This window comes from Thamnophis elegans, chromosome 13 (genome assembly GCF_009769535.1).
Source record: "Thamnophis elegans isolate rThaEle1 chromosome 13, rThaEle1.pri, whole genome shotgun sequence".
Classification (NCBI taxonomy): Eukaryota; Metazoa; Chordata; class Lepidosauria; order Squamata; family Colubridae; genus Thamnophis; species Thamnophis elegans.
This window is the reverse complement of record NC_045553.1, coordinates 18,388,532-18,404,243: the sequence shown is the minus strand read 5'-3', so window position 1 is coordinate 18,404,243 and position 15,712 is coordinate 18,388,532. Positions and strand designations below refer to the sequence as shown.

General features: G+C 44.2%; 1 protein-coding gene across 8 annotated transcripts in view; it reads left to right on the top strand.

The window, feature by feature from the left end:
- Positions 1 to 15,712, top strand: part of CABIN1 (calcineurin binding protein 1) — a 157,961-nt gene that overhangs the window by 37,043 nt on the left and 105,206 nt on the right. For all 8 annotated transcript variants that reach the window (XM_032229942.1, XM_032229939.1, XM_032229937.1 and 5 more), the window contains 3 exons: positions 7,070 to 7,347; positions 15,247 to 15,415; positions 15,573 to 15,706. In XM_032229942.1, the coding sequence (XP_032085833.1) occupies positions 7,070 to 7,347; positions 15,247 to 15,415; positions 15,573 to 15,706 (581 nt within the window). The remainder of the gene's footprint in view (positions 1 to 7,069; positions 7,348 to 15,246; positions 15,416 to 15,572; positions 15,707 to 15,712) is intronic.

Below are 15,712 nucleotides of genomic sequence, written 5' to 3'. Positions count from 1 at the left end.
CACCTTCCAAGTCAACCTCCAAGTGCCTAAGATGGGGTTGGAGGGGGAAGTTGAAGCAGTTGTGAGCACCAGTTGCGCTCAATGCTTAATCAGCACGTTGATTGTCAAGCAACTAGGCATAAGCACAAGATCTCTAGCCTGTCCCATTTGGGGTGAACAGGTAGATGGAATGCTAATTGGAGGGGCCCAACCCACGCTAGTAACTGAACTGGTGAAGTTACAAGTGGGCCGCCACTGCAAGCTTCTGAGATTCATTGTTGCTCCAGAGATGCCGGAGGAAATAATCTTGGGGCTTGCATGGCTTGACAAGTGGAAACCTACGATAAAGTGGGAAGACGGTGGTAGGAAATTGATGATTGTGGATGAGCCAATACCACCGATGGAGGAAAAGGGCCAGCCAGGGATGATTGAATCCAAGAGCCCAGAACCTGCAGCAGAGACAAAAAACCCAGCTGTCCAACAAAAACCCAAAAACTTGGGGGATGTTTTGTCGAGAAAACTGCAGCATGATTGTAATGGAAGCCAGGATAAGCTGATGACAGCTATGAAATTGGCGCTCCCAACAGACCAGTCTGGACTGCTACAAGTGGCCAGCCCTAACAGACCATGGGAAGAGGTCGCCATGGACTTCATCGTGCAACTCCCAGACAGCAGTGGAAACAATAATCTGGATAGTTATGGACTTGGTTTCTAAGCAGGCGCACTTCATCGCTTGCTCAGAGTTGCCGTCCGCAAAGAAATTAGCGATAATGTTTATGAAACACATTTATCGCCTGCATGGATTGCCCAAGAGGATCGTTTCAGACCGCGGAGTCCAGTTCACAGCTAGGTTCTGGAGCCAGGTCCTGAGATCCATGGGGTCCACACAAGAACTGAGTTCAGAGGTTCATCCCAGCATGAACTGTGCAGCAGAGAGAACCAATGCATTGGTGGAACAATACATCTGGTGTTTTGTGGACTATCAGCAAGACAACTGGTCAGACTTGCTACCCTTCGCCGAAGTGGCATACAACAATGCGGTTCACAGCAGCGCTGGATTTACTCCTTTCCAGATTACCAGTGGCATGGAATTTGTTCCCATGCCTGAGCTTCCTAGAGAACCTCCCTCCTCAATGTCTTTGAATGAATGGATGGACATGCTAAAGAAAGGATGGGAGAATACGAAGAAGGCTATAGCAGTTGCAGCAGAAGCCTACCAGAAGCAAGCTGATAAACACTGCTCGCTCCAGAACCCCTTCCTTGTGGGAGACAAAGTTTTTGTGTCTACCAAATACTTAAGATTAGGAATGCCTAGCAAGGAATTTGGTCCAAAATTTCTAGGTCCATTCCCGATAGTGAAGATAGTTAACCCATTTACAGTTCAGCTCAGTCTACCCAGAAGTCTAGGGAAAATTGGCCCAGAATTTCATTGTAGCTTGTTGAAACCAGGAAATGGGTCTAGCATAAGAGCATCCACCCAAGTTTTCTCTCCTCCTTTAGAGGTAGAAGGGGAAACACCATCTATAGTGATAGGAGGGGAACCACAATCTGAGGTGGAAAAGATTGTAGATTCTAGGTTGAATAGGGGTCGCTTGCAGTATTTAGTACAATGGAAGGGTTACCCTTTATCTGAAGCCACTTGGGTGAAAAGCTGGAACTTAAAAGTGGAAAAATTATTAGAACAATTCCACTAGAAGTTTCCCGATAAGCCAAAGGGTCCCCTAGGAGTGGAAGTAGGTGGTTAATTTTTTATATGTTAACTTTTATGTTGTTCTCTTTTCAGGAAACATTTTTCTTCTGAGGAGAGGCTGCCTGTCAGGCTTGCATTTATATTCTTTTTTAGAATTTTGGCCTGCCACACTTTCTCTAATTTCATTATGCTGTTTCTTTAAGTATAGTCAATGGGAGGGGGGAATAGAATGAGTAGAATTGTGGAATGTATTGTTTTTCATTCTTTACTAGAAGCAAGGTCATCCTTTGTCTCCACATCAGTATACCTGACCGGAGGAAGCTGGGCATGTACGCCAGTGTGGAAGAAGGAGATTGGACCATGTGATGGACTGTGGGAGTGGGGACAAGATCATGAACTTTTAACTGGGTTGGATTCTGATGTAACTTCCAGAATTGGAATCCCCACAGCTATGTGCCAACATGCCTGCTTTATTAAATTGGAACTTTAATCATAGTTTTGCCTTCAACTCTGATTTAATTCTACATGGTATTTGGAACGCTGACACCCTTCTCTTCCCAGGTTGTTTATCTGGTTTTCTATTCCCCCCCCCCCCGACAGGGGGCTTTGGGCCAATCTTGGAGCGGCAATTTGCTGCCCGGTGCCCCTCCTTTCCTCAATGGAAGCAGGTGATAGATTGGGGCTTGCTTGTAGACCAACTTTTCCCTCCTTTCGGAGCTCCTGGGGTGAGGGGGTGGGAGGGGCAGCTTTCTCTTTCTCACTGTTTTCACAGTACTTGTCTCTGGTAGGAAGAAGGCGGGGCTTAGCAGTGAGAAGACGGACTTTCAGGCATTTCCTGAATGACCATCTACACTGGAGTCTTTTTGGAGGATTCGTTTGAATCTAAGCTGTCCCGTAGAGACAGTGACGTGGGAGGAACTCCAGTGGTCCCAGAGATGTTCGTAAAATCTCTGGGAACCTAAGGAAAGCCTTCCTAATCCAGTGACTTCCGGATCGGCTCGATGCCGACTGCAACTGCGATAGCCCAGACAGAGAGCTGAATATCAACATGTCGTTTGATGTGAGTTTTAAATCCTTTTTTCTTGTTGGAAAGAGAACACTCTAAATTTGGAAACTTAGTTTAAAATAAGGCTGATAAGTGAGAAAAGCGGCGGTGATAAATGTTTGCCACTTGGAAGTTTATTTTTCTGTTCCTTTTTTTTAATTCCTGGAAGCCGGGCTGGACTTTCCTGTAATTCGAATCAGCTTTTTGCGTTCCTTCTCTCTTTGTTGTCGATACCTTTAACTTTGAATCTAATGGGGCACTAAATCTTAAACTTAAAGTGCTTTGAAGATCTGGGTTTTTTTTTCTTTTTTTTTTTTTTTTGGTTTGTTTTTCTTCGTTGCCTTTTAGCCCTTTTGATGTTTTTTTTTAACAATTAGTAATTAACAAATGGAACGGACTAAAACAAGCTGTAAACTACAAACTACAAGCCAACACTGCCATCTTGTGGACTCGAACTTTGTCATTAAAATCCCCCCTGTAATGCATTTGATTTACGTGTTTACGCAGCTGGGAACCTGTGAGATAAAACAGCAAAGCTGAGCGTGACCTTGAAGAGACTCTTATCTTAGGGGGGGGAAAAAAGAGTCCGGAAAAAATCATTTGTTTTAGCTTGTTGGCATCCTTTCATCTCCCAACACCATTCTCATATTACCGGTTGTGGAGACATCGACATTGAGTTTTTCCTTTTTGATCATCACCATCGACCTTTTGATCTTTTACATTTTTTTTTCTTTTCTGTTTTGATTATTCTTTTTAACCTTTGGATCACCTCTTGACTATTTACACTTTTTCTGCTTCTTTCTTTTCTCACTTGTAACTGAAGCACCCCTTCTCCCCTTTTTGGAGGGGGGGTGTCTTCCTTTTTTTTACTATTTCATACTCTCTTATTTATATATATATATTTTATTGCATTCTACTGCATTTCATCTTTGAAACAAAAAAAAACCAAAGCATAGTGCAAAAAGTTGATAATATGGAAGGAAAAGTAGAAAGTATACACAACTGGATGCTGAAATATGAAAATAGGATTCAAAAAATTGAAAATAAGATTCAAGAAGGAGAGAAGAAAACTGAAAAGCTAGAGATCAGACTAAGTGATGTAGAAAGAGAGAGCAGTGGAATATTAAGATGGGAGATGGACAGGTCTGAATTTTTTTTAAGATTTCAAAACATAGAAGAAGAAAAAGTAGAGGACTTAGTTCAGATAATTTCAAATATTTTGATAGATGTTCTGGGGATGTCCCAGGACCAAATAAAAGAAACAATCGATGAGACTTTTAGAGTATACACAAGGTATGCAATGAGAAATGCTCTTCCAAGGGAAGTGCATGTAAGATTTACTAAGAAAACAATTAAATCACAAATCCTACAGAAAATGAGAGATAGAAAATTAGAATATAAAGGAAAGGAGATTGTAGTACTCAAACAAATTCCAAGAGAGGTGAGAGAGAGGAGAAGAGAATATCAATTTCTGACCAAAGTATTGATAAAAAAAGGTGTTAACTACAGATGGCTCATACCGGAAGGTTTATTATGTACTTGGCAAGGACAAAGACACAGGATAGATACAACTGAGAAGGCAGAAGCTTTATACGAAGAATACTTTAGAGAAACGGCGGAGAAAGCTGGGAAAGATGATGCAGTGATACAAATACTGGAACCACCTGTAACCGCGACCGAAAAAATAGAAGGAGCAGTAGGTGGAAGTGAGAAAGAAGGGGAGACAGGGAATGGGAGCCGCAAAGAAAAACGAGAACCTAGATCCAGTAGAGCGATAAACCCTGTATATAAAGTATAAACATGGAAGAAAGAAAAATGATTACAATTAACATTAATGGACTCAATTCGGTAACTAAAAGGAAGAAAGTATTCCATAAATTAGAGAAATTACAACTTGACATAATCTGTCTGCAAGAAGTACATATTCAAAAGAAATATGAACATTTACTAACTCAACCAAAGCTTGGGAAAATGTTTTCATCATTGGCAAATTGTAAGAAAAGAGGAGTGGTCTTCTATATTAAAGGCAACATCCCAACAAAAGTAGTATACGCAGAGGAAGAGGGAAGAATTTTGATGGTGGAAATTATGGATACCAAAAAGACACTCCTAATTGGAATCTACGCCCCCAATGAAAAACAAGATGAATTCTACAAAAAACTACACAAAAAAGTTTTGGAACTAGACTATGCTGATATTTGTATGATGGGAGACTTTAATGGCATTGTGAATCAAAATATGGACTATAAAACACATAAAACAAAAAAATTAAATAGGAAGCCTCTGCCAAAATCTTTTTTTTAGGATGACAGATGAACTAAATTTAAAATATATATGGAGAGAAAGAAACGTTAAAAAAGAACAATATACCTTCTACTCAAATAGACATTCTTCATTCTCTAGAATAGATATGATATGGGTCTCAGCGGAGCTGTGCTCTAACATAAAAGAAATTGAGATTGAAGCAAGTACCTGGGCGGACCACAATCCAATTTTAATTAAATGGAAAGGCCAAAGGGCAAGATCTAGATGGACACTAAATAACACTATATTGAAAGAAAAAGAGTTTGTACAAAAAATGGAAAAAGAGCTAGTCCTTTTTTTTAAAGAAAATAGGAAAGAAGATACGTCGTTGCAGAATCTCTGGGACACAATGAAGGCTGTTATCAGAGGTTTGACAATAGACTACACAAGGAAGAGAAACTGAAAAAAAAGACAAATGCACAAAGCTTTAGACAATGACTATAAAATACTTGAAAGAGACCTACAGAGAGCACCACAAAAAAAAGATGTTAAAATAAAAATGGACATAATTAAACACAAAATGGATCTATTAGAAAAGGAAGAACTGGCACAAAAAATTAGAGGTGCCAAACAGAATTATTTTGAAAATGCGAACAAACCAGGCAGGTGGTTAGCATATAAGATGAAAAAAGAGAGAGAAACAAAGAAAATACTTCAACTAAGAGATAAACAAGGAGAAATTCAATATGGAAATACTGAAAAAAAAATATTATACATGACTACTACGTTAAACTCTATGAACAAGAGAAGGTGGAGGAGGGACAAGTCAAAAAGTATCTACAAGATGCCAATCTCCCCCAGGTACCAGATGAAACTAGAACAATGTTAGAAAGAAAAATAACAATGATGGAACTAACAGAGGCACTTAAAAAACAAAACAATGGGAAAGCCCCAGGACCAGATGGCCTACCCGTGGAATTCTACAGAACATTTGAAGAAATATTGACCCTCCCACTCTTACAAGTCATGAATGAAGTGATGACTGAGAACCAAATACCGAAGTCATGGTCAGAAGCGTATATCACATTACTACCCAAGGAAGAGACTGATTCAACACAAATCAAGAATTATAGACCAATTTCTTTATTAAACTCAGACTACAAGCTATTTGCATCTATACTAGCTGAGAGACTTAAAAAATACTTAAATGGCTTCATCCATTCAGATCAAAATGGCTTTTTACCTAAAAGACAAATCAAAGACAATATGAGAATAATTTTGAATACCTTGGAATACTATGAGGCCCACCCAGAAAAACAATTGGCACTGATGTTCCTCGATGCGCAGAAGGCCTTTGATAATGTGAATTGGCAGTTTATGTTTTTGCAACTGGAGCAGATGAACTTTGGCAAGAAATTCACTCAAAGTATACGAACGATATACCAGAAACAAGCAGCAAAGATAATGGTAAATGGTACTTGTCTCTGGTAGATCGATTTCCACATCCACTGCCAATTTGTACCAGTGTTGCAAGTTACGGGGTGGGGGGGGGGGCTGTTTACACAGTTTTGGTATATATCTTTGTTTGAGCCATCCATAAAACTGTCCTGTTACTGTTGAAATTCAGTTACTGTTGAAATTCAGAATCTGTGGAATGTTGGTGGCCTAGCAATAAACCGTGGTTTCTAGGCCTTCCATCCTCTTGTCTGTTGTACATCTCAAAATGGTAATTGCCTAGATGTTTCTTCCTCCATTGAAAACTGCATGTCGGGGGAGATGGAGTTTAGCATGGTATGAAAGTCTTTAAGTGCCTTTTTCTTGATGATGACATGGGTCATCCACATAGTGCCATCAGAATTTAGGTGTGTAGTTCTGAAATGCACAGCTAGTTTTAGTTCTAGTTTATGCAGGACTGTTTCTACAGTAACTACTGATATTGGGGATCCCATCCCTTTTATTTGTTCATACAGTTCACTTTTGAATGTGAAGAAGATGCATTGACAGTATTGGATTAGCTTCATGATTTGTGGTGTGACCGACTCAGATTGGATCCTGCAACATACTATATATTCACTTTCATTCATATTTTTGTTTCCCTGTTTTCCATGCAGCTGGAAATCTCTAGGAGAGAGTTTGATGGCCACTTACTTGCATCTCACAACTTGTGAGCCACCTCGTCCAAGCTTGGGCAAGCAAATTGATCTCTTGGAATACCAAGATCTGGACCAGCATCTGGAGAGCCAGGCAAATGTAGCCCCCGTCAGTGTTCTTCACCCCAGCCCTGTCAGTTCCAACCCACTGGTGCCTTTGACTGAACCTCTCCTCACGTATACACCACTGACTCCTAACTTCCCCAGTTTGACTGTACTGGAATCAGTAAACTCTGCAGGTGAGGAAGATCTTTGCAAGAGGCATCACATGAATGGGAAGTCCTATTCTCTTGCTGAATAGTCTGTCCTTCACTGAATAATCTGTGTGTGTGTGGCGAGGGGGAAAGGTGGCCACTTAGTCTTAACTACCACTTGGATGCAGTGAGGGTTATTTTTTTTTACTTTACTTTATTATTTTATTTTACTTTATTATTTTATTTTATTTTACTTTATTATTTTATATTTTATTTTATGTAGAAAATTTATATTGGCTGCCCAACTCAATCATAGTGACTCTGTATGGCTTACAGAACTAAAACCCCAAATACAAAATGCAAAGAACCTCCAACAATTCATAACAAGTTTATATTGTTAGAGTTCATATACTTGTAGTAGCAGAAAGAGCTTGCAAATAAACCAGATAAGCTGATTGACAGACGGGATGTAAGATATACTAGATTAAAAAAAATTCTCTAAGCCCATGGTGGCGAATCTAAGGCACACCTGCTAGAGGTCGCATGCAGAGCCCTCCATTGCCCCAGTCCAGCTCCATTGCGTTTCCCACCGTCGTTTGCACAGAAACAAAAGTTTGTGAGGCAAAAAAATTTTTTTCACTCAAATCAATTCCAATTTCTCACGAAAGAAAAAGATCTTTCGAAATTGGAATTGATTGAGTGAATGTTTTCACTCGCACGCTTCACAATGGGGGAGATGGGGTCCCTTCCTCCTGAAGCCCATTATGACGCAGAGCCACATTGCGAACCTGTGTCAGCTCGGCTCGGCAGAAAGAAGCAACTGACATCCAGTCAGTTGATTTTCCTGCAGAGCTGTCTGTGTTGGGATGCCCCGCCTTCCCCGCCAGCCAGCTGAGCTTCCATGCTGTTCCTGGGCTTGTTGGCCTCTAGACATCAGATTCCCACCACCCAGAACCCGTTCAGGCGTTCCCCCCCCCCCGGGAGAGAGAGAGAGAGAAACAGAGGGAGGCAGAGCGGGGGGAGAAAGAGGGAGGGAGGGAAAGAGAGTGAAACAGGCAGAGGAGAGAGAGAAGGAGAGACAGGGAAACAGGCAGAGAGAGGGAAAGAGAAAGAAACAGAAAGTGGGAGTGAGGGAAATGGGGTGGGAAAGGATATTACAAAAGGCTTTTTTATTGTTACTAAAGATAATAAAAGTAGAAAAAAATGAAGGGGCATAAAAGTGCATTTATCATATTTTTCTTAGAACAATTAGCTGTACTCTGCCTTTATTATTATTTTAGGTAGTAAAACCTCAGTATTCAGTTTAAATTGTGATAAATAAGTGGGTTTTGGGTTGCAGTTTGGGCACTCGGTCTCTAAAAGGTTCACCATCACTGCTCTAAACTCTTGAAAATGACATATAAATTTCAAAAAAATGGGTTTATTAGCAAGTCATGCCAGCCTCAACTCATCTTATGTTTTCTTCATGTAAGTTCCTTAAAATCCTGGATGAAGTTATACACACACACACACACATAGTGTGTGTGTGTGTGTGTGTGTGTGTGTGTATGTGTGTAAAATCCCAGCTGCTAGCTCTTGGTGTTGGCTTTCATGCACATGAAGTTTTTCCCAAGAGCCCAGGACAGCAATGGTGAACCTTGGAGCCATGTTTGCAGAGCCCAATCAGATGGAGGCTAAGTAGGAGGCTATACAGCAGTGGTTCCCAAAGTGAGCAGTACCGCCCCCTGGGGGGCGGTGGGGTGACTTAGGGGAGCACTAAGAGGCAAGGGGGGTGGTAAGGGGACAGCCTGAAGGGGACATTCTCCCAGCGGTGTCTTAGGCAACATTCTCTCTTGCCGCGCGCAAAGAAGCGAAGCCAAATTTGTTTATTTAACCTCCTGCTCCAGCCTCCCCCGCTCTACTACATTAAGATCCCCGCACTTCCCATTTCTGCTGGAAGCACGCAGGCCATGTGAGCGAGCAGGCGCGCGAGGCCCCTCAGTGATCTGAGGGGAGCTGGGAGGTACCAAACTGCATCCAGCTGTCCTCCCTTGTGGCTAAGGGTGGGAGCACCAATCCAATCCGCTTGCTGGTTCTCTGTCCCGGAGATGTGTTCCGCTCTGATGGACTGGAGATGCCTCTGCCCAGTTCCCCAAGCAGAGGGCCTCGTCGTGGAGGGCCTTGGAGTGGGTGCCCCCTTACCTGTTCACATGGGCTTTGGCTGCCACGTTGTCCATCAGGACCAGGATGTGGTGACCGGTCACCGTGGTCTTGAAGTGACGTAGAGCCAGATGGATGGCCCTGAGCTCCAACCAGTTTATGTTGTTGCGCAGATCTGTTGGAGTCCAGCGGCCCTGGGCTATCTGGGCCTCCAGGTGTGCTCCTCAGCCGAACAGGCTCGCGTCTGTTTTGAGTACCTTCCTTGCTGGTTCCTTGAAGAGGGAACCCTTGTCTAACGCTGGAGTCAGCCACCAATGGAGAGAGAGTAGTACCTGGGGTGACATTCGAACTTTGAAGTTGGTGTCGCTCGTCCCGACTCTCTGGTATGGAAGCAGGAACCACTGGAGCTCCCTGGCATGTCCAAGGCACGATCCCTATACAAGAAATGAATTTCCCAAGGAGCCTGGAAAGAAGAACTGCAGGAACAGAACGTAATTTGCGAATTTCATGGATGAGCTGCACAATGCTGTCCTTTCAGTCCTGGGAAAGGAAAACCTCCCCAGACACCGAATCTATAATGGATCCTAGGTGCTGGAGACTGGTGGAAGGGACCAATTGGCTCTTCTCTAGGTTGATAGAGAATCCCAGGGACCTGAGGCTGTCAATGGTGAGCCCCAGGTCCTGCCTGGCAGTGTCTGGGGACCTGGCTAGGACGAGGATGTCATCCAGGTAACAAAAGGCGGACTGGGAACGAATGCAGGTGGGCTGCGGCCAGCACCATGGTAAAGGTCCTGGGGGCTAGAGGCCAGCCCAAAGGGAAGAGCTCTATATTGAAAATGATTGCTCTCGTAGGAAAACCTGAGAAACCTACAATGTTCCAGGGCGATTCTGATGTGAAGGTAGGCCTCCGTGAGGTCAATGGAGGCCAAGAAATCACCCTGTCGGATGCCCTCTAAGATGGATTTCAGGGATGTCATCTTGAACCTACGGTAGACCACCCTGGAATTGAGCAGTTTAAGATCCAGGATGGCTCTCCACCCCCCTGAACTCTTGGGGACCAGAAACAGATTCGAGTAGAATCCGGAGCCCTTCTCCCCCTCTGGGACCCTCTCAATGCCCCTGATATCTAACAGGTGTTTGATGGCCTTAAGGGCCCGTTTGGTTGGATCTGTGGAGGAGGCGAAGGTACGGAATCTATTAGGGGGTTGCGAGCGGAACTCCAGTTGTAACCCGAGCTTAACAGTCTGGAGGACCCACTCGTCCGACGTGACGTGCTCCCAGGCATCCGCAAAAAGAGAGAGGCGACCGCCGATGGGGTGATTCGCGAACGGATCACCTGAACGTGCGGAATGGGTGGCAGCCCCCTCGTTGAAAGGGCCACTTGCTCTGCTGCTGGCCCTTGAACCTATCCCCAGGGAACTGCCTATCCCTTTGTCGATGGAACCTGGGATTCTGGTACCTCTGGTTCTGGACGTCCGATTCAGGCGGGCGGTAAGATGTTCTCCTGGGGTATGGAACATGCCGGTGATCTGACCGTCTGGTCGTAGCCGGGAAGACCTTCCGCTTATTCTTATCCTCCACCAGGATAGGATCCAGCGAAGCACCGAAAAGTTTGTCCCCAGCGTAGTCTGCTCCTGCCAGGTGCTACTTAGTCCTGGACTCCGCCTGCCAATGGCGCAACCACAGCAGGCGCCTGGACGCTACAGAGGATGATAAGGCTCGAGACGCATACTTGACTGCATCCAAGGTGGCGTCTGCTGAGAACTGCGTGGCTGCCAGCACTTTAGAGATGTCCTACAGCAGTCGAACCTCCATGGCCAGGGTCCTTTCTCCCAGCTGTTCTAGCCACAGCACTGTAGACCTATTGAAAAAAGATGCAAAAGCGACTGCCCTAATGGCCCAGGTTATTGCTTGGAATGACTTACGCAAAACGATGTCTGCCTTCTTGTCCTCTGCTTTAAGACAGTTAGCGATGTCTCCAGTGACCACGGCTGAAGCTGAAGCTAGGGTGGTGACCGGGGTGTCCACGTCGGGAACCTGGAGAGCTTGGGCAAAGGTAGGGTTAAGATTATAGAACCTCCACTCATTGCCCCCCGGGTTGGGAAAGGAACCTGACTTAACCCACTGGGATTTAAGCACCTCCAGGAACATCTCTGGAGTGGGGATCTCCTCCTTCTCCACTGGTGGCCTATGGAAAGGACCCTTCTTGTTACCCCTGCTAGTGCTGGGCGTGGTAGTCGCAGGCCTGGGATCTGGAGTGGTATCGAGGCCTGCTGTGGCCCTGGCCTTTCGCAGTAAGGAGCTAAATAAGGAGGGGGGAAAGAGCCTCAGGTGCTTGAGCATACTCATTCTCAAAAAACCCCACCTCCTTCAACTCTCCCTCCTCCAATTCCGAAGCCTCACTGGCAGTGGAGGGAGAGGGAGACCTGGGCACTCTGGTAGCAGAGGCCCTGGGGCGATCCTGGTGACCCCTGGGCTGATCCCAGGAAGACCTACTCCTGGAACTCTGGGGCTGATGATTCATCCCAGAAGCAATCCCCTGGGCTATGGCCCTGGCTAACACCTCCTGAAAGCTTGCAGGAAGCTCAGGCAGGGAAGGCTGTAGCTCTGGGGGCTGTAGAGAGTCCCTGTGATCAGGGGATTGTGATGCCAATAGATGCCTGGCTGGACTGGGTGCCCTGCGCCCAAAGGGGTTGCTCCTCGCCTCAGATGGGTGTGCAGGCGGGGGGGGGGTGGGATAGGGAGTTGTGCCCTCTGCCTGAGTCTCTTCCAAAGCTGGAAGCCTGCTGGGGGAGCGAGATCTGGAAGGCGAAGGGTTTATGGGGCCCCCGAACCTTCTAGCAGAGGCCTCGGTGATCCAAACTTCCTTCTCAGAAGTTCCCTTCCTATGGGGCCTGGGGGTGCCTCTTTTGGCGGGGGACCTCCCTCTGGTGACTGGGGGAACCCCCCTGGAGGTCCCCTCGGCTGGATCCGAATCCCCATGGGACCTAGGCCTTGCACCCCCGCTCCTCACTGCTTCTGCCATAGTACTCACGATTACTGTACCACCTCCTCTCTCCCTGCCGGCCTCTTCTCTCTGGTGCCTTGATCCTCCAGGCACCACGCTTTCCCAACGATTGCCACCGCTCCATGGCTCGATTGCCGGCTCCCGCTGCTTCTGGGCCCTTCCCGGATTGCTGGGAAAATGAGGCCTCCTCCTGTAGCCTCTTCTGGCTACAGCGGTGCCTTTTGAGCGCTCTCAGCCTCCGTAGGAGGGTCACGCGCTCTACCACGTGCTCCTAAGATGGTGGGGAATCCAAGATGGCCGCCGATCTGCGACCCGGTCTTCTCTGAGGCTCGGGAATTTTGGAGGAAGGCCCTTGCCAGTTCCTCGATCGCTGGCGCCTTGCGGAGGTCTCCTGGGTGGCCTGCTGCTGTCCTAGTGGGCCTCGTGGCGCGGCGGTTTTTTTCCCATTTACGCGGCCGTCCAGTCGCTAGGGAATCGCGCTGGAACACGGCAAGGCTTGCCTGCCAGCAGCGCTGACCATGGGTGGAGAGAGGAGCCGATCCATGGTAATTCAGAAGGAAAACTGTAAAAAATACTAAAGGCTTGAGAAGGAGAAACCTAGAAAAAACCTAGAAAAACCTAGAAGTCTATGAAGTGAGGGAGAGTCAGGTAAAACACTCCTTCTGGGCTGGAGACTGAGGTTAATCTGGGAGGTCAGAAGGAGGATCGGAGGTGTGGCCTCAAGATTTACCTCAGTCTCCAGGGGAAAAGGGCTGGGTTAATACCCATATGTTACTCCTCCCACACCTCACTTTGGAAACTGAAAACACAGAAAACAAAGATAAGAACTCAGATGAACTTATTAATGGAGTAAACGTGAGTGAAGATGGAAAGAAGGGAAGCTGGAAAAGTGACTTTGATAATTTGGTGCTCCATCCCAAACTCCAAGATGTAGGAGAAAAAGAGAGCGCGAAAAAGATGGAGTTAATAAGACAAATCTATTCAGAAATAAACCTGACAACCAAAGTTAAGCTTACACTAATAACTCAAGGGCAACAAAACCACATGAGAGATCATTTAAGCTTCAAAGTGCAGAGAGAAGTCTTAAACCCTGGAAAGGTCCTGGGAAGAGAATCGACACAACAGCTGGCGAGAGAGAAAAGACCATTTTGTTACTGGAAAGATACTGGTTAATAATGCTAGTTGATGGAAAAAAGCTAGTTAATTATCGATGATTATTAAGTAGAGATTTTAGTACCTTGTAGACTGTTCTAGATTACCATTGAATGTTTATTAATTAACATAAATTTACTATGATACTAATAGAGAAATAATAACCTTAGAGGATAAATAACCAGGCCATAGAAATGCTGATGTATATTTTGGGTGATTGTCCAGTAGAAATGTCCAGTAGAATCTCTTAGATTGTCTTAGATGTCTAATGTTTATTTTCTTAGCACGTAATTAACTAATTTGGGATTGAGGGAAAAGTCCTATAAATCTTATTAATAAATTATTGTTTAAAAAGGGCTGTAAAGTTATAATATTGTGTGGGCCTGGAGAGGAGAGGTGAGGTAAACAGTAAATAACTTTTAGTTAACTACAATAATAACAATGAAATGTTAATGGACAATACTTAATGATACATTCAGGTGTGTTACGGGGCCAGGGGGGAACGCTTAGATATCTTACTTAACCGAATTAATTTTAGAATATGTTATAAAGGTGCAATGTTATTGGAGATCTATTGAAATTGCAAATGAATGCCAGTAGGTGGTTGTGTCTTTTAATATAAATGATTAGAGATAAAAACATGTTTAAACAATGGTAACTAAAGGAGAATTATGTTACAGGGATAGTAAAATACATAACTTTTCTTTCTTGACTTAAAATGTACAACCTGATTTGAATGAAGCCTATGTAAGGATTGTGGAAGAAACGCATGGAATATATTTGTAACCAATCGATATGCTTTCAACAAGATGTAACAAAAGATGGGTTTTTTTGTCTTTTTGTTTAACTAAAACAATAAAAAAAATTCTCAAAAAAAAATAGGCCACACGTACAGAATAAGTTCTAAAAAAATTTGAAACCCACCACTGGTATATGTGTATGTTTGTGAGGGAGAGAAAAAACAATTAAGGTCATTGATCTAAAGATGAAAAACTTTAGATAAAAGACAAAAGTGTTTATTATCCATTTTGGGTTTCTTACAAGAACATCTTTTTGTGTAAGTTTGTGATATCTTAATGATATCTGTTGCAGTTTTGTGCTTTGTGATAATACCTTACTGAGATTACTTCTTTCAGTATCTACACAGGAATTATCATCTACTAAAAACAGTGAAGTAGTTACTAAATTTTACTGAGTTTACTAAGTTACTAAGGTTCTTGATAAATGACTATCAGACTTTGAAAACCTAGATCATGTTCAACAATTTTGTTGAATTAACATTAACTAAAAAGGTTTTTAAATTGGATTTTGAATAAATTTGCAATTAATTGTTACAGTTTTGAATTTTACTGTTACTACCTTCCGTCGTGCAAACTGGGGCGGTGGACTGAAAAAGTTTGGGAACCACTGCTATAGAGTCTTTTGTCAGGGATGTTTTGTTTGGGTTCCTGCCTTGAGCAGGTAGTTCAGTTTGTCCTCTCTGGCTCCAGGTGCTGCCATCTCCGGGGCCATCCTGTGATCAGCCTTGAATTTGGGGACAAGAGATCCACTTGACCACGCAGAAACATTGTTTTTGTCAATTAAAAAATCAGAAAATAACTTGATAGAAGTCACTTGTTAATCCCAAACTCTTTGGCTCTTCTCAGGAGATGCTTCTGGGGGTGACAAATCTAAGAAAGGGTTGAAACGGAAGAAAATCATGGAAGAGAGTGGTGAAACAGCGAAGAGGCGATCTGCTCGAGTCAGGAATACCAAGTGCAAAAAAGAAGAAAAAGTCGATTTCCAGGAGCTGCTAGTAAAGTTCCTTCCTTCTCGGTGCGCGTCCCCATTTCTAAACATGTGCTGGGGGGAAAAGCCGGGAGAGGGTGGAAGAGGAGAGGCATAGCCATGCAACAGTGGATCGTATTGCCTGGCTACCTTTCCTCTGCAGTCAGGTTCTGACTGCTTCAATGCTTTTCTGGTATGCTTTCAGCCTGAGGAAGCTGGATCCAGAAGAAGAAGGTCCATTCAACCACTATGAGATCCAAAGCACAACAAAGGATGAGAACTCCCAGCCCCTGGGCTCCCATAGGATGTCCCTTGACCTGACAGTCTGCATGGAATCTGGTAGGA